The sequence below is a fragment of the Capricornis sumatraensis genome, chromosome 14 (assembly GCF_032405125.1).
Source record: "Capricornis sumatraensis isolate serow.1 chromosome 14, serow.2, whole genome shotgun sequence".
Taxonomy (NCBI): Eukaryota; Metazoa; Chordata; class Mammalia; order Artiodactyla; family Bovidae; genus Capricornis; species Capricornis sumatraensis.
In genome coordinates this window covers 48804435-48826563 of record NC_091082.1, presented here as the reverse complement: position 1 = coordinate 48826563, position 22129 = coordinate 48804435, and the positions used below count along the sequence as shown (strand labels likewise).

The 22129-nt window shown below is 42.5% G+C and overlaps 1 protein-coding gene across 1 annotated transcript in view; it reads left to right on the top strand.

The window, feature by feature from the left end:
* Positions 1–22129, top strand: part of VPS13D (vacuolar protein sorting 13 homolog D) — a 260686-nt gene that overhangs the window by 22084 nt on the left and 216473 nt on the right. The window contains exons 10-22 of the mRNA XM_068986146.1: positions 1543–1644; positions 1777–1978; positions 3002–3181; positions 4359–4489; positions 4731–4806; positions 5235–5405; positions 6597–6727; positions 9814–9946; positions 11462–13675; positions 14780–14931; positions 16155–17186; positions 19561–19651; positions 21786–21912. Coding sequence (XP_068842247.1) covers positions 1543–1644; positions 1777–1978; positions 3002–3181; positions 4359–4489; positions 4731–4806; positions 5235–5405; positions 6597–6727; positions 9814–9946; positions 11462–13675; positions 14780–14931; positions 16155–17186; positions 19561–19651; positions 21786–21912 — 4742 coding nt within the window. The remainder of the gene's footprint in view (positions 1–1542; positions 1645–1776; positions 1979–3001; positions 3182–4358; positions 4490–4730; positions 4807–5234; positions 5406–6596; positions 6728–9813; positions 9947–11461; positions 13676–14779; positions 14932–16154; positions 17187–19560; positions 19652–21785; positions 21913–22129) is intronic.

Sequence of the window (22129 nt, the reverse complement as noted above, 5' to 3'; positions counted from 1 at the left end):
GGACGGGGGAGCCTAGTGGGCTGCCGTCTCTGGGGTCGCACAGAGTCGGACATGACTGAAGCGACTTAGCAGCAGCAGCAGCACCTGTCTTAGCTTGGGCTGCTATAACAACATTCCACAGGGTGGGGCGCTTTAAATGGTGGATGTTTACGTCTCACAGTTCTGGAGGCTGAAATTCCATGATCGAGGTGCCAGTAGATTTGGTTCTTGGGGAAGACCATCTTCCTGGTTTATGGGCAGCTGCCTTCTCCCTGTGTGCTCACCTGGCCTTTCTTGGGCAGAGAGAGAGCTGTTTGTCTTTCCCTTCCTACAAGGGAACTAGTCCCATAATGATGGTCCTGTCCTCATCACCTCATCTAAACCTGTTCACCTCCCATGGGCGCCACTTTCAGATCCTGTCACGTTGAGGATTAAGGCCTTAACGTGCACGTATTGGGGGAACACATTCATCCTGTGAGAGCACCCCATTGTGGTAACCAGTGGCAATGGTGCATCCTTGGGTGTTCTCACCTATCTTGCCAGCACCCTGAGGTATGACCCACTCTGCTAGTGCTTCTTTCATGAGTGTCAGGCGTGGTTACTGACATAGAAGCCTTAATAAAAGGATGGAATAAACCAGACCTTTTGTTTCAGATAGTTTTCTTAAAGGCATAGGGAAAGACATGGAGCAAGGGAAAATCTGAATTACAACTGAGGTGAACAAGTAAACATGTATAATCTCCTTTTCCTTAGTGGCAGGGTGTAAGGCTTACCTGGTGGCTCAGATGGTAGAGAATCCACGTGCAGTACGGAAGACCCAGGTTCCGTCCCTGGGTTGGGACGATCCGCTGGAGCAGGGAATGACAACCCACTCCAGTCAGTATTCTTGCCGGGAGAATCCCATAGACAGAGGGGCCTGGTGGGCTATAGTCCATAGGGACGCAGAATCCGACACCACTAAGTGACTAACAACTTTCACTTTCAAGAAACAGCTTAGGAGAGCTGACTCCACTTTGCTCCACATCTTTGTGTGTCGCTGGCCACTGTTGTTCTTTCCTAATTAGCATGAAACGAATGAAAACAACCACTTCCTTGCTAATGTCCCACATGAAACATAAAGAAGCTGGAGGCCTGCACGCTTACTCTGTAAACTAGGTCCTTAGTTTCCTCCTCTGACTCGGGAAGGTTAACAACCAGCCACCAACTTGAATCAGTTGAGGTAACGCCATGTTAAGCACTTTGTAAACTGCCTTTGCGGAGCAAAGACGGGCTAGTCCAGCAACACTTGTCCTTCACGTACCTGTTAACAACTGAATACCGCTCTGCTGTCTCTGCACTTCCCGTTAGTCTCAGAGTACAGGTGGGGTCTACCGGGGTTATACGGAAAAGCTGTTTGAACCAGAAGCTTAGCAGTTATGGAACTCAGTGTTTATCTTCATGGTTTCTGGGCCTTGGAAGCATTGGAAACATTGGGGGCCAGGTGGGTTCCTTTAGTACTGGATGGGTTCATGATGGTGTCCACTTTCTCTGCAGCCCTGACACCTGTTTTCTTTACCCGAACAGGAGGAAATGTATCGGATTGAAGAGGAGCAGAGCTTTGAGGAACTGAAGATTTTGCGTGAACTGGTGCATGAACGGTTTCACAAGCAGGAAGAACTGGCAGAGGTAGGAGACCCTCCGAGAGAAGCTGTGTCACACGCAGCGTGCTGAGTGCTTCTGGGGGCACAGAGAGCGAGGAGTGGCACCTCATGCCCTGTCTCTTTGGTCCTCATGTGTACTCATTTCTGATTGACACAGAGCCTGCGGGAGCCTCAGCTGGATCCTCTGGGAGACTCTCCTGGAGACCCAGGCCCCGGGGGAGGCAGCGGGATGCTGCAGTACCTTCAGTCCTGGTTTCCCGGCTGGGGTGGCTGGTACGGGCAGCAGAGCCCTGAAGGGAAGCCAGTGGAGGGCCTGATGGTGGAGCCGCAGGAGCAGTGGACTCCGGAGGAGATCCTGGGTAAGGCGGGAGCTGGCTTTCATGTGTCCTTCTTGATTGCAGTGAAGGGAGACACTTGGTTCATGGTTCACCTATTATTTGGGAAACTGGCCCATGGTATATTTCAAATTAAAAAAAAAAGGTAGACATTTGTAACAGTTTGTCTCATGTTTATAGAGGCAGAGAGAGGTTTTTTTAAAAATAATTTTCTTTATTTATATTTGGCTGTGCTGAACCTTTGTTGCTGTGTGGGCTTTTCTCTAGTTTCGGCTCGTGGGCTTCAGTAGTTGTGGCACGTGGGCCCGGTAGTTCCAGTTCCTGGGCTCTAGAGCACAGGCTCAGTAGTTGTGGCCCATGGGCTTAGTTGCTCTGCAGCATGTGGGATCTTCCCAGACCAGGGATCAAGCCTGTGTCTCTTGCATTGGCAGGCAGATTCTTTACTACTGGACCTCAGCGAAGCCTGAGAGGTTTTAAGAGATACTTCGTTTACAACTCCATTACTGAATTTGAATATTTACATGGTTTCAAACAGATCTGAGTGGCAGTGATTGTTAAGAGAATTAAGTCTGATCCAGTAAAAAAAGTTTGAAACCCTGAGGGCTTGAATACCAGTCCAGAGTCACCCTTTAGACCCAGGCTGTCCAGTATGGTAACCGCAGTCACAAATGGCTATTTAAATTTATTCAGATAAAATAAAAAATTCACTTCCTCAGGTGACTAGCCACATGAGCCACAGTGCTCAGAGCGTCTTGTGGTTAGTGGCCACCATGTGGACAGTGCAGTGTAGAGCATTGCACCGTGTTGGGCAGTGCTGCCTTATGCTGTAGTTTGTCATGAATTTGACATTGCCCCTCATTTGACAGTAAGTTGATCAGAGCCCTTATAAGGCAGTTAGAGTTGTTTCATGTTGGTGAATAAAAGTCACCCATGACTTTGGAGTTCTTTCCTAAAAGGGAGATGTTATGTCATATCATTGAGACTGCCATCAGTGCTTTTTAAACTTTCCCATGTGTTTTCTTAAAGCCTCTTCTTCCTCATGTTCAGGCTCCGAGGAGTTTTTTGACCCTACTGCGGATGCCTCTTGTATGAACACGTACACAAAGCGAGACCACGTCTTTGCGAAACTGAACTTGCAGCTGCAGCGAGGGACTGTGACTCTGCTGCACCAGGAGCAAGGGGCTCCCCAGATGAACCAGAGTGCTTTCATGCAGCTTGAGTTTTCAGGTGCTGCCCCCAAGATGCTTCCTGATGCTCTCTATCTCCCCAGACACCAGTGTCCACTTGAGTCTCGGTATTTGCGGTAGTTCTGTTGTAGAAACTTGCCATGGGTACTGAGTCATGGCCCCTGGGGGAGCACAAGGTTAGATTGTCTGTAAGCATTTGGTGATCACATTCATCAGTGGATCAATACATAATGTTGTTCTCTGTGTGTGTGTGTTTGATGACACCTTATTTAATACATGTTGTTGCTTTGTTAATGGATCTCATGGCCAGCGACACTGACACTGTGACTGATGTCTGAGTGAAGGTTATCTACTACATGTATTTCCTCTCTAAGACACAGTGCTCCTGCACTGTGCTTGGGGGCCCTTTTAAACAGTGAAATCACTAAAACAAAAAGCACAAAAATGCCAAAAATTGCCACTAATTAGGTCATGATAAGGGCACTGGTATGAGCTGAAACAAGAAGGCAGAGTGTTGCCTTGTTCAACTTTAGCTGGAAACACGCACTTCAGGTGACTTGAATTTTCTGCTGCTCTGCACATGTCTGCAGAGCACTGTGAATGTATTATTTTTGGGGTTATAGTAAATTTTAGTGAGTAGGTGAATATGGAATCTGCAAATAATGAAAAATTTTTGACTTCTTTTTGTGGATTTGAATTGAAAGTACGTAAATAAATGCCCAGATGTTAGTTATGTCTTCTCACAAATAGATTTATTGTAGTTCATAAAATAGGCACTTATCTGAGGTCTGTGAGTAGTTTAAAGGCAAGTGACCAAAAAAAAAAGCCAGTTTTTGACTGGCTTTGACTTTGTAATCTTGAGAGCTGAGAAGTCATAAACTTAGTGTGAACTAGCAGATTGTTTGAACTAAATTAAGTGCTCTGTTTAAAATTCATTGTGTTGGAAAGCTTCTGATATTCCTTACAAATTTATGTCAGTGGACAGGAAAGCCTGGCATGCTGCAGTCCATGGGGTTGCAAAGAGTCAGACACGACTGAGCAACTGAACTGAACAAAAGTAGACATATAGATATGTAGATAGGGTTATTTTGTTCCAATTCGAAGGAGAAATAGTTCATTATATCTGATAGTTCACTATAAAATATTATATCTAATACTTTGAAAATACTTAAGGCTATGATGGCATAGTATCAGCTCTTAACATTTATCTTCTGTAGGTGTAAAACTTCTAGCAGAATCTCTTCCTCGAAGAAACTCCTCCTTGCTCTTAGTCCGGTTGGGTGGACTCTTTCTGCGAGACCTGGCTACGGAAGGAACCATGTTTCCTCTTCTGGTCTTCCCTAATCCAGTACGTATAGCTGTATGATTGATCCAGGGTGTTGGTGAATTGCCATCTGTTTTAGGCAAGCAATTAGTGGTATTAACTTGATTTGTTCCGATATTTGATCATTTTGAGAGAGACACACATGAGTTTTGATTCGGCCGTGCTAAGCGAGAGTGGTGTCAAAGGGGAAGATGGGGGAGAATGTGTGCATGGTGAATTGGCCCCTCTCACCCTGACCCTTGTGTGTTTTGTGTGTGTTCATCAGCAAAAGGAAGTTGGCAGAGTCTCCCAGTCTTTTGGACTCCAAACAGCATCTGCAGACAGAAGCCATCATTATCCTGGTAAACTGTCATGTGTACTTAAATTCATCCTTAAAAATGCAATGATTACAGATCAGTAGTCTTGGTCAGCGGTCAGAGAGGGAGTGAGTCCTGTTTTGTGCCCAGGGGTTTGCTGTGTGGATACTTATCTGACTTAGAGACCCCACTGTGCTCTCCCTTGATTGGTGAGTGACTGGGGCAACTCACAAGGCCTCCAGGTCTCGGGTTCCGTGATGGGAGTGAATACAACAACCCAGCCTTGAGGAGTCCTGTTGATACCTAGAGGCTGTCCTTATTAGGCTCTCTATTTTATAAAGTTTTTGAAAATGAGACTTAATTGGAAAATAATTGAGGAAATGTCTTTTTTTTCCTCAGAATTCTGAGGAATAAGGTGATTGTTTTGCTGTGTTCTGTTTATTTTTTTTTCCCCTCTGGTTCTTTTCCTCTAGCTGCAGACCCAGATGACCCGGTTTTTGAGATGCTGTATGAGAGAAATCCAGTGCACAGCCATTTTGAGAGGCGGCTGAATGTCAGCACGAGGCCCTTGAACATCATATATAATCCCCAGGCTATTAAAAAAGTAGCAGACTTTTTCTACAAGGGAAAGGTTCATACCTCAGGTTAACTTTTTTGTTTGATTATGTTACTTTCTAATGACCTCTTTGTTGTCACTTCTGGGACAAGGGTTATTATTCTGGTGACCTGGTAGTGGCAGAAAAGGCCTGAGAGTAAGTGGAAGGTTGTCCTTCAATATTGAATCAAAGTGAATATCCTTGGAAAGTTGCTCTTCCAAGAGGAATCAATGACTTAATATTTTTTCTTTCTTTGTCTTCATTTAGCATGCATTTAAAATACTTTCCATCTATTACGACAGTGGTTTCCTTGGCTACCCAGGATATTTTAGGCCAGAGAATTTAGGAGGAATGTTCAAGAATTTCCTCCTAGATGACAGGATCAGTGGTCTGTTTTACTTGTTTGGTGCAGCAATAAATACTGCGGAGGTCATCATTGGACTCTTCTGTGTCATCACTGTTTTACATATGTCTGCCTTAGTCTTCCAAAAAGATTTGAGACAGTATGTGCAAAAGAAACAATTCTGTTGATAGAGAGATCGATAAAACAGTAGTGCTTTCCTAAATCTATCCGTCACTCCCCTTTCATAAGAGTTGTTTTAGTTTTTGATCCAGTTTTTGAGTCTTTTCATGTACATGAATGTGCGTGCAGGCTTAGTTGCTCTTTGCGATCCCATGGACCGCAGCCCACCAGGCTCCTCTGTCCTTGGAATTTTCTAAGCAAGGATACTGGAGTGGGTTGCCATTTCTTCCTCTAGGGGATCTTCCCCCTCCTGGGATTGAATCCATGTCTCCTTCATTGGCAGGTGGGTCCTTTACTACTGAGCCCTCTGGGAAGCCCCTTTCATGTAGACAGTGACCATTAATGTCTTGGCTTCATTGCTCTGACACTGATAGAATGTAGAAGGCAAATCCTCCTAGATTCCCTTTCAGTAATGATCATGCTTTTAAGGTTTTTGAAATATAATAGTTTAGAATCTTTCAGAAAATGATTCTAGAAATTCTAATAGTTATCTAATAGTTACTTAGATACCCATCTCTTATGTACTTAACCTTTCTCTGCATGGCTGTCCCTCACTGTCTTGGCCACATTCCTGTAACCCCAGCTCAGGCTGGAATAAGGAACTCTTGTTGTACAGACTGTTTTTTAGCTTTGGTGAATTCCTGGTGAGAGTAGATGTTGCAGCACGTTCTTTCATCCAACCATAAGAAGACTCTTGGATATTTCCAATCTTGCAGGTTTCGGTTATCAATCTGAACTTGAGTTGAGAGTGGCTGAAGCTGCGCGAAGACAGTACAACAGACTGAAGATGCAGACCAAGGCGGAAATCCGACAGACTCTTGACCGATTGCTAGTGGGTGATTTCATTGTAAGTGGACATAACGAATGCTCCTTTTGGAGGGTGGGGAAGAGGAAGGCATTCTTTCTGGGAAGTTCTTTATTTACAGTAGAGAGTCATGCTTGTATCAGTTACACTGATAAGTAAACGGGATCTACGAAATACTTCTTAGCTAGCAAAAAATGAAATCCCATGTCTTTTACAGTTAGGTTGTAATAAATAAAAACAAATGACTGAGACTAGATCATATATTATTTCTTCCTTGTTTCCGTCTTAGAACATTCCCAAGACTTGTCTTTGTTCCATTTTCTAGACCTGACATTTTGTAAATATTTCAATTAAGAACATCCCCTTTTACTTACTATTATCAGAAGAAAAACAATTGGAATGATGCCCCAGTAATTTTTTGTTTTAAAGATTTGTTTGTTTACTTTTTTGGCTGTGGTGGGTCTTTGTTGCTGCATGTGGGTTTTTTTCCAGTTGAGCCGAGCAGGGTCTACTCTTTGTTGTGGTGCACGGGCTTCTCATTGCAGTGGTTTCTCTTGTTGTGGAGCACGGGTTCTAGGTGTGTGGGCTCAGTAGCTGTGGCTCGCGGGCTTAGTTGCTCCGCTGCATGTGGGATCTTCCCGGACCAGGGACTGAAACAGTGTCCCTTGAATTGCAAGGAGGATTCTTAAACACTGGTTCACCAGGGAAGCCCGATATCCCAGTTTTGATTCCTGGGAGTGATGATCACTTTGTGATGCTGAGTGCCCAGCTGACATGAGGATGCTTATGCACAGGGTGAGCCAAGAAACATCTCAACAGTCCAGCTAAACTGAGCTTCTGGCCCTGTGGCCTGGGGATGCGCTGCTCAGACGCAGCAGTAGGTGTACCACTCAGCAGGTGGCTTGTAGTTGGTGCAGAGCCAGCTGGGAGTGTAAGGGATGGCAGAGATGTTCAGGGGAAACACTTAGGGGTTTGTAGTATGGGTTGCAGAATTTGTCCTGTGTTTTTGTTTTTGGATGTATTTCAACACAAATAACAACATTTAGTACTTCTGATTATCTTAGACCAAGAGGTTTCTCTTTCATGGCATTTATATAAATTAGCTTTTGCTACTACATATAATTACCAAATGTTACTATTACAACATGTAATTATATAAATCATATTATATTATATATTTATATAGTATATATAAAATGTATAAATTATATATTTACAATAACTAGGACATTGAAGCAACCTAGATGTCCTTTGACAGAAAAATGGATAAAGAAGTTATGGTACATACACACAATGGAATATTACTCAACTATGGAAAGAAATGCATTTGAGTCAGTTCTAATGAGGTGGATGAACCTAGAGCCTATTATACAGAGTGAAGTAAGTCAGAAAGAGAAAGATAAATACTGTATATTAAGGCATATCTTTGGAATCTGGTATGCAGATGACACCACTCTTATGGCAGAAAGTGAAGAGGAACTAAAAAGCCTCTTGATGAAAGTGAAAGAGGAGAGTGAAAAAGTTGGCTTATAGCTCAATATTCAGAAAACGAAGATCAGGGCATCTGGTCCCATCACTTCATGGGAAATAGATGGGGAAACAGTGTCAGACTTTATTTTTTTGGGCTCCAAAATCACTGCATGGTGGTTGCAGCCATGAAATTAAAAGACGCTTACTCCTTGGAAGGAAAGTTATGACCAACCTAGATAAGAAAAGCAGAGACATTACTTTGCCAACAAAGGTCCATCTAGTCAAGGCTATGGTTTTTCCATTGGTCATGTATGGATGCGAAAGCTGAGCACCGAAGAATTGATGCTTTTGAACTGTGGTGTTGGCGAAGACTCTTGAGAGTTCCTTGGACTGCAAGGAGATCCAACCAGTCCATTCTAAAGGAGATCAGCCCTGGGTGTTCTTTGGAAGGACTTGATGCAGAAGCTGAAACTCCAGTACTTTGGCCACCTCATGCGAAGAGTTGACTCATTGGAAAAGACTGATGCTGGGAGGGATTGGGGGCAGGAGGAGAAGGGGACGACAGAGGATGAGATGGCCGGATGGCATCACTGACTCGATGGACGTGAGTCTGAGTGAACTCTGGGAGTTGGTGATGGACAGGGAGGCCTGGCATGCTGTGATTCATGGGGTCACAAAGAGTCGGACATGACTGAGTGACTGAACTGAACTCAACTGATGGAATCTGGAAAGATGGTACTGACAGTTCTACGTTCAGGGCAGCCAAAGAGACACAGACATAAAGAACAGACTTTTGGACTCAGTGGGAGACGGCGAGGTAGGATGATTTGAGAGAATAATATTGAAACATACACATTACCATATGTAAAACAGATAACCAGTGCAAGTTTGATGTATGACCCAGGGCACCCAAAGCTGTTGCTCTGTGACAACCTGGAGGGGTGGGATGAGGAGGGCGGTGGGATGGAGTTCAGGAAGGAGGGGACACATATTTACCTATGGCTGATTCACACTGATATATGGCAAAAACCATCAAAGTATTGTAATTGTTCCTCCAATTAAAATAAATAAATTGAAAAAAATACATAAATTGTTAATTTGTTACTGTATATAATCTTTGATAATATTTATATAAATTAGCTAATTTATATAACAAATTCATGGGAAGAGCCATTAACAAATTCATGAATTGGTCTATTTTTTATATTTCAAATGTCAAAGCGTATGTTTTTCTCTAAGATATTTTGGCCTGAAAGTTTGTGCTTAGCAATGTCCATGAATAAATAAAAATATTTGGATTTCTCATTTATTTGAATTCTATAATTTCTACAATACTTTTCGAGTATTAAGTCTTTAGAAATAAGACCTTTCTTAAACCGTCGATCATCAGAATCAAAGAGCAAGCAACCCCCAAACCAGTAATTTGCACATTTTTCTCTCCCACTTCAGCCATTTGCCTGTGGTAATGTCTCATATCCTTAAGTATTTGGATCCACTTTTGTCTTAAATGTTTTTTTGCTTTAATACTATAGACCATTAGGTCATCCTGTGAGCCTAGTGTGACCTTCAGGGAGGCTTGAGCTCCAGCTGATAAAGCTGCCCTCTCTTAGCTGTTGTAGTTCAAGGCTATTTAATTGTGCTTGATTCTATTTTTATAGGAGGAGAGTAAACGGTGGACTGTGCGACTGGACATTTCTGCCCCTCAAGTGATATTTCCTGATGACTTTAAGTTCAAGAATCCTGTGTTGGTTGTTGTGGATCTAGGAAGAATGCTGTTGACCAACACCCAAGGTACAGTGTGAATGTGAAGTAATAAAGGCGTATCTTGGCAGATTGATCTCTCTCTCTCACTGAACCACGTAAAGCTTAAAAAGAAGTTTATTTAACATTTCTAGGCTCCAAAGTTAACTTGAAACTTTTTTATGTAATAGTTTTATTGAGATCCATTTGAAAATATACAATTCAGTTGTTTTCGGTATATTCATAAAATGGTACAGCTCTCACTGTTATCTAATTTCAGAACATTTTCGTTGTCCCAAGAAGACATTCTAGACCCATATCTCTATTACCACCTCTCCTAGCCCTTGCTAACCACTAATCTTTCTATCTCTGTTTATTTGCCTGTTCTGAACAGTTCATGTGAATAGAATCATGTAATAAGAGACCTTTTATGTATGACTTCTTTCACTTAGCTCAGTGTTTTCAAGGTTTATTCATTTTGTGAAAGAAGGGAAAATGAAAGTGTTCGTCGCTTAGTTGTGTCCGACTCTTTGACCCCTTGGACTGTTGCCCTCCAGGCTCCTCTGTCTATGGAATTCTCCAGGCAAGAATACTGGAGAGGATAGCCATTCTGTTCTCCAAGGGATCTTCCCAACCCAGGGACTGAACCCTGGTCTCCTGCATCATCTGAACCACTAGGGAAGCCCTGTAGCATGTTATCAATACTTCATTTCTGTTTGTGGCTAAATGATGTTCCCTCGTATTGATATACTACATTTTATAATATTATCCACTCATCAGTTGGTGGACATTTGGTTGTTTCTACTCTTTGGCTGGTATGAGCTTGGCCCTAAGCGAGTGTGCAAAGGGAATTACATCTGAAGAAAAGGATCACACAACTGCAGAGAGTACCTACTTGGATTTATAAAACACTAACGTGACAGAGACACAGGTGACCAAACCCAGGGATGTGTTTTTGTAGTTGTTGCGACACTGCTCAGGCGCAGAAGTGAGGGGTTGAGTGAATTTGGGACTGGAAACTTGACATATGAAGCAATTACTGCGCACCAAGTGCTGATCTAACACTCGGGTATTGTGTTGAGGAAGGCAGAGGAAACCTCTGTTCTTTTGGAACCTCCTAGTTGGGGGAACAAAACAAACACATAGATGAATATAGGAAAAAGTAAACAAATGAGGAGGGTTGGTGATGGCAGCTCCTGCAGTGCAGCTCCGATGTTGTGGGGCGGGGGGACAGTGACCAGAGGGCATTGTTGGCTTCTGCACCCTGACATGTGTTCCTATGTTAGCAGGTCTCCATCTTTCCTCATGTTCCATGAACTTTTACTCTTTGTGTTTTGATTTCCCAATCAGTAGATAAGTTCACTCTGAATACATGGGAAATACAGAATACTATGCTTAGAGTTTTCATCCATTTATTTTTTAAATCAGGGCTGTTGCTTCTTTCTTGTTGTTGTTCAGTCTCTTAAGTCGTGTCCGACTCTTCTCTACTTTTCTTAATTATTACATTAAATGGAGGAGGAAGGCAAGAGCTGACATGTACTTTAAATCTTCTGTTTTCATCTGCAGATGACTCCAAGAGGAAGAATGGGGATGGGTCAGCATTGGAAGAGAATCAGTTCAGTGATGATGAATATAAGACCCCTCTTGCCACACCTCCTAATACCCCACCTCCCGAGACTAGCAGCAGTAATGGGGAGAAAACACCTCCATTTTCTGGAGTCAAGTTCAGTGAAGAGCAGCTTCAAGCACATCTAATGAACACGAAGATGTACGAGAGGTACTCCCTGTCCTTTCTCGACCTGCAGATCATGGTTGGACGTGTGAAGGACAACTGGAAGCATGTCCAGGATATTGACGTGGGACCGACCCACGTGGTTGAGAAATTCAATGTTCACCTCCAGTTAGAACGTCGATTGATTTATACATCAGATCCCAAGTACCCTGGAGCTGTCCTCTCAGGCAACCTACCAGACCTGAAGATCCACATCAATGAAGATAAAATATCTGCTCTGAAGAATTGTTTTGCTCTCCTGACCACCCCAGAAACGAAGACTTTTGACTCTCAGATGAAGGAGAAGATTTTTCCCCAAGGGGGACAGCGGGGAAGTTTGCAAGACTCCGTGATGAACTTGACCCAGAGCATTGTGATGTTGGAGCAGCATACTCGGGAGGTCTTGGTGGAGTCACAGCTCCTCCTGGCGGAGTTTAAGGTGAATTGCATGCAGCTTGGTGTTGAGAGCAATGGCCGGTACATCTCTGTGCTCAAGGTGTTTGGCACCAATGCTCACTTTGTGAAGAGGCCTTATGACGCTGAGGTCTCCCTCACTGTTCATGGTTTGCTCCTGGTGGACACCATGCAGACATATGGCGCTGATTTTGACCTTTTGATGGCCTCCCACAAGAACTTGAGCTTTGATATCCCAACAGGAAGCCTCCGGGACAGCAGGGCCCAGTCTCCCGTCTCTGGGTCCAACGTGGCCCACCTCACGAGTGCTGCCACACGGAACAACCAGTCAGCCACTAGTATTTCTCTGGACAGAGTTCTCACCAAAGAACAAGAGTCCCTCATAAAACTGGAATATCAGTTTGTGAGTTCAGAGTGCCCGTCCATGAATTTGGATAGCACTCTTCAGGTGATTTCATTGCAGGTGAATAATTTGGATATCATCCTAAATCCAGAGACAATTGTGGAGCTGATTGGTTTTCTTCAAAAATCTTTTCCCAAGGAAAAAGATGAATTGAGTCCTCAACCTTTAATGACTGATTTTGAAAGAAGCTTTAGGGAACAGGGAACTTACCAATCTACATATGAACAAAACACAGAGGTTGCGGTGGAAATCCACAGACTTAACCTGCTGCTCCTTCGGACGGTGGGAATGGCTAATGGAGAGAAATATGGCAGAAAGATTGCAACAGCGAGTATAGGTGGCACCAAAGTTAATGTCTCCATGGGCAACACATTTGATATGAATGGTTCTCTCGGCTGTTTGCAGCTTATGGATTTGACACAGGAGAATGTTAAGAACCAATACGTTGTCAGCATTGGAAATTCCGTAGGCTATGAAAATATCATCAGTGATATTGGCTTCTATGAATCTGTATTTGTCAGAATGGAAGACACAGCCCTCACTGATGCTCTGAGTTTCACCTTTGTTGAGAAATCTAAACAGGAATGTTTTCTCAACCTCAAGATGGCCTCCTTGCATTACAACCACTCCGCTAAATTCTTGAAGGAGCTGACGTTGTCCATGGATGAGCTGGAAGAAAATTTTCGAAGTATGCTGAAAAGCGCAGCCACCAAAGTCACCACGGTCCTAGCCACTAAGACAGCCGAGTACAGTGAGATGGTGTCGCTCTTTGAAACTCCCAGGAAGGCCCGGGACTCCTTTTTCTTAGAAGAAAATGAACCATATGGGTTTGGCCTAGGAGCGTCTCATTCTGACACCGTAAAGCTCATCTTGAACATAAACATTGAATCACCAGTGGTTTCCATCCCTCGGAAGCCTGGCAGTCCCGAGTTGCTGGTAGGACACTTGGGACAGATCTTCATCCAGAATTTTGTGGCAGGAGATGATGAATCCAGAAGTGACCGTCTGCAAGTGGAAATCAAAGACATTAAATTATATTCTTTGAACTGCACTCAGTTGACAGGCAGAGAGGGCCCCGGGCTGGAAATGAGCCGGGCATTCTGTCCTCTGTCTGGGTCTGCCAATGCCAGTAGTCAGGAGGAAGCTCACTTCACCCGACATGATTTCTTTGAATCTTTGCATAGAGGTCAAGGTGAGGCATGGGTATCTTTTGTCTCATTTTGTTTAGATTCCAGACCCAGCCATGAAGGTAGTACCTGGCTTAAAATAACAACAAAAACCTTTCTTTTAGAATTACCCTAAGTGAATATTTAAGAAGTTAAAATAGAATTTTAGTAGAATGCTTTCATATTATGTTTGAATGTTTGCACCTTTTCCCACTGAATACCATTTTTGGCAAAATAAGGATTTTTTAAGTGGCCCCCTTGGGTGAGTGTTCATTCACTGGGATTCAGTGGGTGGATTCTGTTAAGAGTATTATGTAATTTAGTCAATGCATCTGACTTTTTCATTCCTAAGCTGTAGATCTTTCCTAGTTAAATATTGTAGTCTAAGACAGCTGGAGGGATTGACAGAAATAGAATGTGAAATTTAGTCTGTGGATGTTATGGTCTCTGTTGACTATCCTGTCATCTTCTGTAATGGTTTGGTGCAGGGTTCTAGGAATAAAGTGCTTGTAAGTATGTATTCTCGATCTGATCTGCTAAAACCAAGCAGTTCAATCTATTAGTCTTGGCATCTATAGAAATCAGGTAAGCTATATTGATTGGTGAAGATATTAATGCCTTTGAGAACTCCTATATACACTGATTCATTTTTACATAGTTACCAAAAGATTGCTTTCTCTGCTTGGGTTAAAAGTTGTTCACTTAGAATTCTGTTTTGTCCTTGATTCTGAGTTAGGCCCAATAAGAGGGATCAGTCTAAAGCTGGGCATGGATGAACAGTTTTGTTTGGAAAATGCCAGCTTGGGAGGTTAAGAGAAGCTTACTGAGGACCCTTGCCTGGGTTAATGCTCACTGCATCATATTTTGAAACCATCAAATGGAGCCTGTTATGAAAAGAGCTGTAGCATGCTCTTTATGTGTAAATTTATCTTATACCCTTGGTTGCTGTGAGTTTTGGTCTTGGAATAGTTGCCAAGGTTTGTACTCAATCGTAGACCCTCGGTGCCAGGCTAACCTGCCTTCCTGGTCTAAGAGCAACTCCTGGGCTTGTTTATATACCCTCACTTAATCAGCAATGACGCAGTCAGTCTGAGTGTTTCTAGTTGGTCATTTCTTTTCTCTTACGCCAGCTTTTCACATCCTCAACAACACGACCATTCACTTTAAACTGGAGAAGATCCCTATAGAGAGAGAATCTGAACTGACTTTCTCACTTAGTCCAGATGACCTGGGAGCTTCTAGCATCATGAAGATTGAAGGAAAATTTGTCAATCCGGTTCAAGTAAGCACACTATTGATTTTTTTGTCAGGACAGTTGAAGTCATGTAATGATTTTGTATTTGTTATATAAATGTGTTATGTTTATGTCTTGTTATATTTTGTATATATAAAATGTTGGAAGGAAAATATAAATTCAAAGAGATATTGTTCATGCACATTATTGTCAATAACTTCTTCCAATAAGCATGGTATCCTTTTATCATGTCCTTCTATCACTGAATCAGTCTTTGTTAGCTTCTTCATGTGGAGGGGTGAATTATAGAGTGGAACAGGGCAAATCGTTAATTCTGTTGCCATTAAGAAATGAGGAAAATTATTGCTTAAAAAGTCAGGATCTCTCTTTCCCAGAGTGTACAATTCTTGTCACACTTTTGGCATATGTGGCCCACCTATAAAACAATCTGATTATCTGAGCTGTTGACAGATCCTTTCAAGGGAGAATTAGTCTTGCCCTCATTGAAATGAAATGGGTCAGGGGGTGTGTATGGTATGTTTGTATACATCTTTCATCCTTTTTCTTTCAAAAGTGTCATTTTTCCTGCTTTCACAGGCAAGAGAGCAAAAGCATAGCATTATAAAACAGCAAGGATAGGCAGGGTCTTAGGACAGTGCACAGGCTCTAGAGCAGTGACTGGTCGTTGGTTTGGTATCTGCTCTGCAGTAACCCAGGGGTGCTGTTAACAGAACATGTGTAGCTTTTGACATCAGTGGTTTCTGGATATGGGTCTCTGGTTGAGAGAACTTTCCCTGGATTTTTTCCTTTTTGGCTTTTAAGCTTTTTCTCTTTTAAAACTTTTCCTTCAATTTCTGTAGTTGTTTCGTGGGGTTTGAAAGAATGATTGTACAGATTCAGGCCTACATTTACCAGCACTTATTGAACATTTATTGTGTGAAGGTTATTCCATGAGGTACTCGGGGACGGCCTTGTCAATAGATATAGGTCAGAGAGAGGCAGAGGTGTAAGGATGAAAAAGAAATAAAGAGGGGATCCTTGCTGTCAACGAATTTAAAACGTCTTGGAGAGTTGATATAGAGCAGAAACCAACACGATATTGTAAAGGAGTTATTCTCCAATTAAAAATAAATAAATTGAAATAAAATATATCTTATAAATTATATTTTTAAAAAACCACTTGGGTAAAGTCATACAAAATTTGTGAGCAGTGCATATGAGGGCATTTGACAGTAGTAGTGGAATAACTGAATTTTTCTCTTTGAATGCAGGTGGTGTTAGCAAAGCATGTATATGAGCAGGTTTTACAAACGCTGGACAATCTGGTGTATAGTGAAGATCTGAATAAGTTTCCAGTCAGTGCAGCATCCTCACCCTGCCCTAATTCTCCTCTGCCTCCCCTCAGTATCTGTGGAGAACCTTCCGCTGAAAGGAAGGAGAATGGATTGTTCAGCCACTCCAGTCTTTCTAACTCTTCTCAAAAGTCCTTGTCTGTGAAGGAAGTCAAATCCTTTACCCAGATTCAAGCCAACTTTTGTATATCAGAGCTGCAAGTTCAGCTAAGTGGAGATCTGACTTTGGGGGCCCAGGGTCTTGTGAGCTTAAAATTTCAGGATTTTGAGGTGGAATTCAGTAAAGACCACCCCCAGACTTTATCCATTCAGATTGCCCTGCACTCTCTGCTGATGGAGGACTTACTGGAGAAAAATCCAGATTCCAAATATAAGAACCTGATGGTGTCTCGGGGAGCCCCAAAGCCATCTAGTTTAGCACAAAAAGAGTATCTCTCTCAGTCCTGCCCTTCCGTGTCCAACGTGGAGTATCCAGACATGCCTCGGTCTCTCCCTTCTCACATGGAGGAAGCTCCCAATGTGTTTCAGCTGTATCAGAGACCCACTTCGGCCTCCCGGAAGAAGCAAAAGGAAGTCCAAGACAAGGACTATCCCTTGACTCCACCTCCTTCGCCAACGGTAGATGAGCCCAAGATACTTGCGGGAAAGAGTAAATTTGATGATTCCTTGGTCCATATCAATGTTTTCCTGGTGGATAAGAAACATCCAGAATTCTCTTCCAGTTACAGTCGAGTTAACCGGAGCATTGATGTTGATTTTAACTGCTTGGATGTGCTGATCACGCTGCAGACCTGGGTCGTGATCCTAGATTTTTTTGGAATTGGCTCCACTGCAGACAACCATGCGATGAAGGTGCCGCCTGAGGATGTCCTACAAAGTGTGAAGTCAGAATCAAGCGCGTTAGCAGAGTCTGAACTTCAGGATCCAGTTAACACCAAACTGGATCTCAAGGTATCAGTTCCCTTAGGCTCTTGTTAAGTTCTGTGTATGAATGTGGGCTTGTTTACTTAGATGCTGTCACTGTGGATTTATGTCAGAAAATCGATACCTCACAGAGGAGGTATGTGGTCTTTTGGATGTCTATTCCTAAAAGGTAGATGTTAATATCTCAGAAAAGGTTTTGGCATTAATCCCATCTGGAGGCAGGGGAAATAAATGGTTTCAGTAACTTCTTGTCTTTCCTTTGGGCTGTAAAATTCAGTGGAATTATTTAGCTTCTTTATGCCTCTGTTTCCTTATCTTCCATCGTCTGATTATGGTAACTAAATGAGGAAATTACATGAAGCACCTGGCAATGTGTCTAGCACATAGTAACCATGTTACTATGTAACTAGCAACTAGTACAGAGTAGCTATTTTTAAATGTGCCTTTTATTTTCATCTCCCTCTCACTCAGAACATTTTTGGCTTTTACTGAGAGCAAGAGTACAGGTGTCTTAAATGTCAGACTGCCTGGATTTGAAAGCTGGCATTTTTGTTGTAACCATACAGCTGTTTGGCTGTGGACAGACCATTTAACTTCTTTCTCCCACAAGTTTTTCATCAGTAAACAGAGGTTGTTTAATGGTGCCTGTGTCATAGGATTGTGGAAGTTCAATGAGATGACCTAGGTATGGCCCTCCTCACATGTGTGGCAGAAATGATCATTCAGTGAATGGTATCTTCCCCGCTTCTTCCTCCCATACAGTTGTCCATAGAAGCTGGGTTAGTGTCTCCTAGGGTGTTCCACATTCTGGATTTGTCTGTTTCTTTATGGTACATTTGATTCCTCTCATCCTCTAATTTTAGAAATGGAAGTTAGCTGTAAAGACTTGATCAGATCCAGGTCCGACACTTCATAGGTGGTGCTGAGTGCTTCCTGTTGCGTTATACCAGGAGGGCTACAACACCCAGTTGTCCCACTTTCAGTGATGCTAAGATCCATGCTGAGAGTGGGCTCAAGTGGTGACAGCTGGATTCCTCCAAACAAAGCATATTTAGACTCATTATTTGCATCATTTTGGTGATGAAGTGGCTAGAGGTTTTTTTTTCACTTCCCCCTTCATGATAACTCATTCCCTTGAGATCCTTCTGTTGTTCATGGCCAGAAGCCACTGCATGGGGACCCCCCGTGCCATTGGAGTGGCCCCCATGGTCACTACTCCATCTGTAATGATTCCCTCCTTTTTTCTCCTCCTTCCTCTATGAATGTTTTTTCTCCTTCCTTTTCTCCTGCTATTTTCTTTCTTTTTCCATTTTTTTTTCCCATTTATCAGACATACACTGAACACCTACTTTGTTGTTGTTCAGTTGCTAAGTCATGACCAACTCTTTGTGACCTCCCATGGACTGCAACATGTCAGGCTTCCCTGTCCTTCACTGTCTCCTAGAGTTTGATCAAACTCATGTTCATTGAGTTGGTGATGCCATCCAACCATGTCACCCTCTGTCGTGGTAGGCATTAAAGATAAGGGGTGCATGTCACTGGCTCTGCCACTCGGGAGCAGAGAGTGTGAACTGGGATGTAAGCTTCTTTCCGTCTCCTCTTTCCTCCTTTCTTCTCTTCAGCTGATGCCTTACCCAGTGATGGCGCTCAGGGGTATCTGCCTCCCTAAATCGTAGATACAGAGTCCTTTTTGTAGCTAAAATGACAGAATTATGTTCCTGGATTTATTTGTTTCCAAGAATGCTTTTCCTAAAACAGGTTTTCTTCTATTGGTGGTTGTCTCTGGGGAAGAAAATCTTTGATTGTGCTTCTAAGTGAAGTCCCAGTTGGTCACCAGGGGCTTCTATTAAATATTAGTCTGAAGACATTAAACATTAAGTGTATTTATCACTTCGCTTTGACAAATTCTTAGGGTGCACTTAATGAATCTGTATGAGTGATTACAGAATAGTGCAGTATTAGAGATAAATGCTGAACGGGGAAAAATTGTTTTATAATGTAAAACATTTCACTGACAAACAATAGATGAAGCCCAAAGAAAGCATCCCCCTAAAAAAACCAAAAAGCCAACCAACCAACATACAAAAAAAAAAAAAAAAAAAAGGAGAGAAGAAAGAAAGAAGAAAAAAAAATTTAAAAGAGAACAGACGAGGTGACCACAGAGAAGACACCACAGAGCCTGGGTTTTAGATTGCCCAGTCAAGTTCTTTTCCTATCAGCTCTCTCCTCTTACTGTGGTTTGACTGGCTAAGAGAAGTTGAAATGAATTTGGTATCAGTTGGACAAAAAGGTTTATCTTCAGCTTTCCTGAGACTTGTAGCATCTTTCTCGATGCCATTTGTCTGAAAGGGACCTTTTCCTCCGAGTAACATTCGCCTTGCCTTTCCTTCTGTGTTCTTAGGTGCATTCGCTTTCTCTCGTGCTGAATAAGACCACCAGTGAGCTTGCCAAGGCGAATGTGTCCAAATTAGTGGCACACCTGGAAATGATTGGTAAGTGGGAAAAATCAGACTTGGGGAATCTGGGAAGAATTTGAACATCCTGCTCACAAATCTAATTGTCTTCACAGGTGCTAAGTAAGGTGTGGCTCAGTGGCTGGTTTGTGGTTACTGGTCTGGCCAGGACTGGTGGTGGTGCCTTCCAGATACTGGTTTATGGATCAGAATCATCTGTTAGAAATGCAGCTATCTGGCACAGCTCCCTTCCCATCCCAAGACTCTGATTCTGTGGGTTGGGATGGGACCCTGTAATCTATCTGAGTTTTAAAAAAGCTCTCTGGATGAGTATATAATTTCTTTGTCTAAAGTTTGGACATGTTGGAGTGTGAAAGGGGGCATTATTAATAATTACAACTGGGAAAATGGCATATAACAGGGGCTGCCTCTGGGAAATCAGGGCATATGTTCACTGTGTTGCCATAATTAGGGGGACCTCTACGAGGGGGTGGGCTTCCCTGATAGCTCAGTTTGTAAAGAATTCGCCTCCAATATAGGAGACCCCGGTTTGATTGCTGGGTCAGGAAGATATGCTAGAGAAGGGATAGGCTACCCACTCCAGTATTCTTGGGCTTCCCTTGCGGCTCAGCTGGTAAAGAATGCACCTGCAATGCAGGAGACCTGGGTTCAATCCCTGGATTAGGAACATCCCCTGGAGAAGGGAACAGCTACCCACTCCAGTATTCTGGCCTAGAGAATTCCATGGACCGTATAGTCCATGGGGTCGCCAAGAGTCAGACACGACTGAGCGACTTTCACTTTAGAGGGGGTGGTTTAAGCAGGGAGATATTGTAGCAAAGCTGGCATTCTTCCTGATGGGACGCAATAGGCTGTAATCCTTAGTAGAACAGAAGTGAAGATCTACATTAAGCTCTAAAGTGGAAGAATTTACAAAGTGAGCATAAAATACAGCTCCTTCCTTGAGCAACTGGTGATAAAATAAGAAGACTACAAAGCTCAAATGTTGACTCTGTAGTAAAATAAGAATGTCTTTTGGGGAAAGGATGAACTAAAATTGGTTTCATTCCTGGTATAAATTAATTTATAAAAGGTTCCTAGAAGAGATGAGTCCTTAGAATTTGGAGAAGCTTGGGTAGGATAAGTTTCCCTGGTGGCTCAGAGGGTAAAGCGTCTGCCTGCAATGTAGGAGACCCAGGTTCGATCCCTGGGTTGGAAAGATCCCCTGGAGAAGGAAATGGCAACCCACTCCGGTACTCTTGCCTGGAAAATCCCATGGATGGAGAAGCCTGGTAGGCTACAGTCCATGGAGTCACAAAGAGTCGGACACAACTTCACTTTTCTGAGTGACTTCATTTTTTTCTGGGGGGCGGTGGGGGAGGGGGCGGTATTTTTGTTAGAGGACATTCGGAACCAAAAATAAGTATGTGTCTTCATTGGGAGCAGAGCTAGCCTGCCAAATACATACACCTCAGTCATTGTTTTGTTGTTAATTATGGTGACAAAATTTGTTTTACATAAGCAACAGTTCAGAATATTCCTTTTCAGTATCTACCCCATGTTAAGAATGATTCATATAGGTTCATAGCCCAGGGGTACATGTTTTAACATTTCCTTTTTCTTCTGTCCACCTTCCAGGAGCTTCACTTGTGTAATATTGGAGTAGTTTCAAATCTGTGTGTTCAGTGTCTTATTTTATTAATGTCTCCTTTTAATTAAATAGCACTAAAACTCATTTAGTACTGCCTGATTAATACATCTCTGACATTTTTTTCTTTATTCCTTTATCTATAGTATAAAATAGACCTTATGCTATTTTGCTAATTCTAATTAGTGGTCTGATCTCAGAAAAGAACATGTTTCTATCTGTATTTGTAAATATTTTATCCTGTAATTTATGTTTACCCTTAATTTCTTCCCCCTTGTAAGTGTTAAAGTGTGATGCTGTGGTATTATTTCAATCCCTTTGGACTTCTGCATTGAGGCTATTTGAAATAGTGCATAAAATATTGTTCTGGGTATATTAGAATATGAATATTCACTTTTGACATTTCGTTTTATTAAACGATGTAAAGTCTGAGCCATGTGTGTATCAATTTTTGTTTCAGGCAGAGTTAGGGTGTGTGACAGAGAAAAGAGCATAAGAATGCATTCTGATTTTTCATCTTCCTAGAGGGAGACCTGGCCTTACAGGGGAGCATTGGGAGCCTATCTCTGAGCGACCTTACCTCGCACGGAGAGTTCTACCGAGAACGGTTCACTACGAGTGGAGAAGAAGCCCTCATCTTCCAGACTTTCAAGTAAAAACATCAAGCTTTTCTATCATGATTGTTTCCTGTTTCAAATTCTTGTCGGCTAAGCAGTGAGGAAAAGTTTTAAAAAAACATAGCCTCTTATGTAGAATCAATTTGATCTGGTTGTGAGGAATCTCGATTTATATTAAAATGGATCTGCATTAAAGTGGGCTACTCAGGCTTTAACAAATAAAGAGGGTATGGTTGAAATAACTGTGGTCAT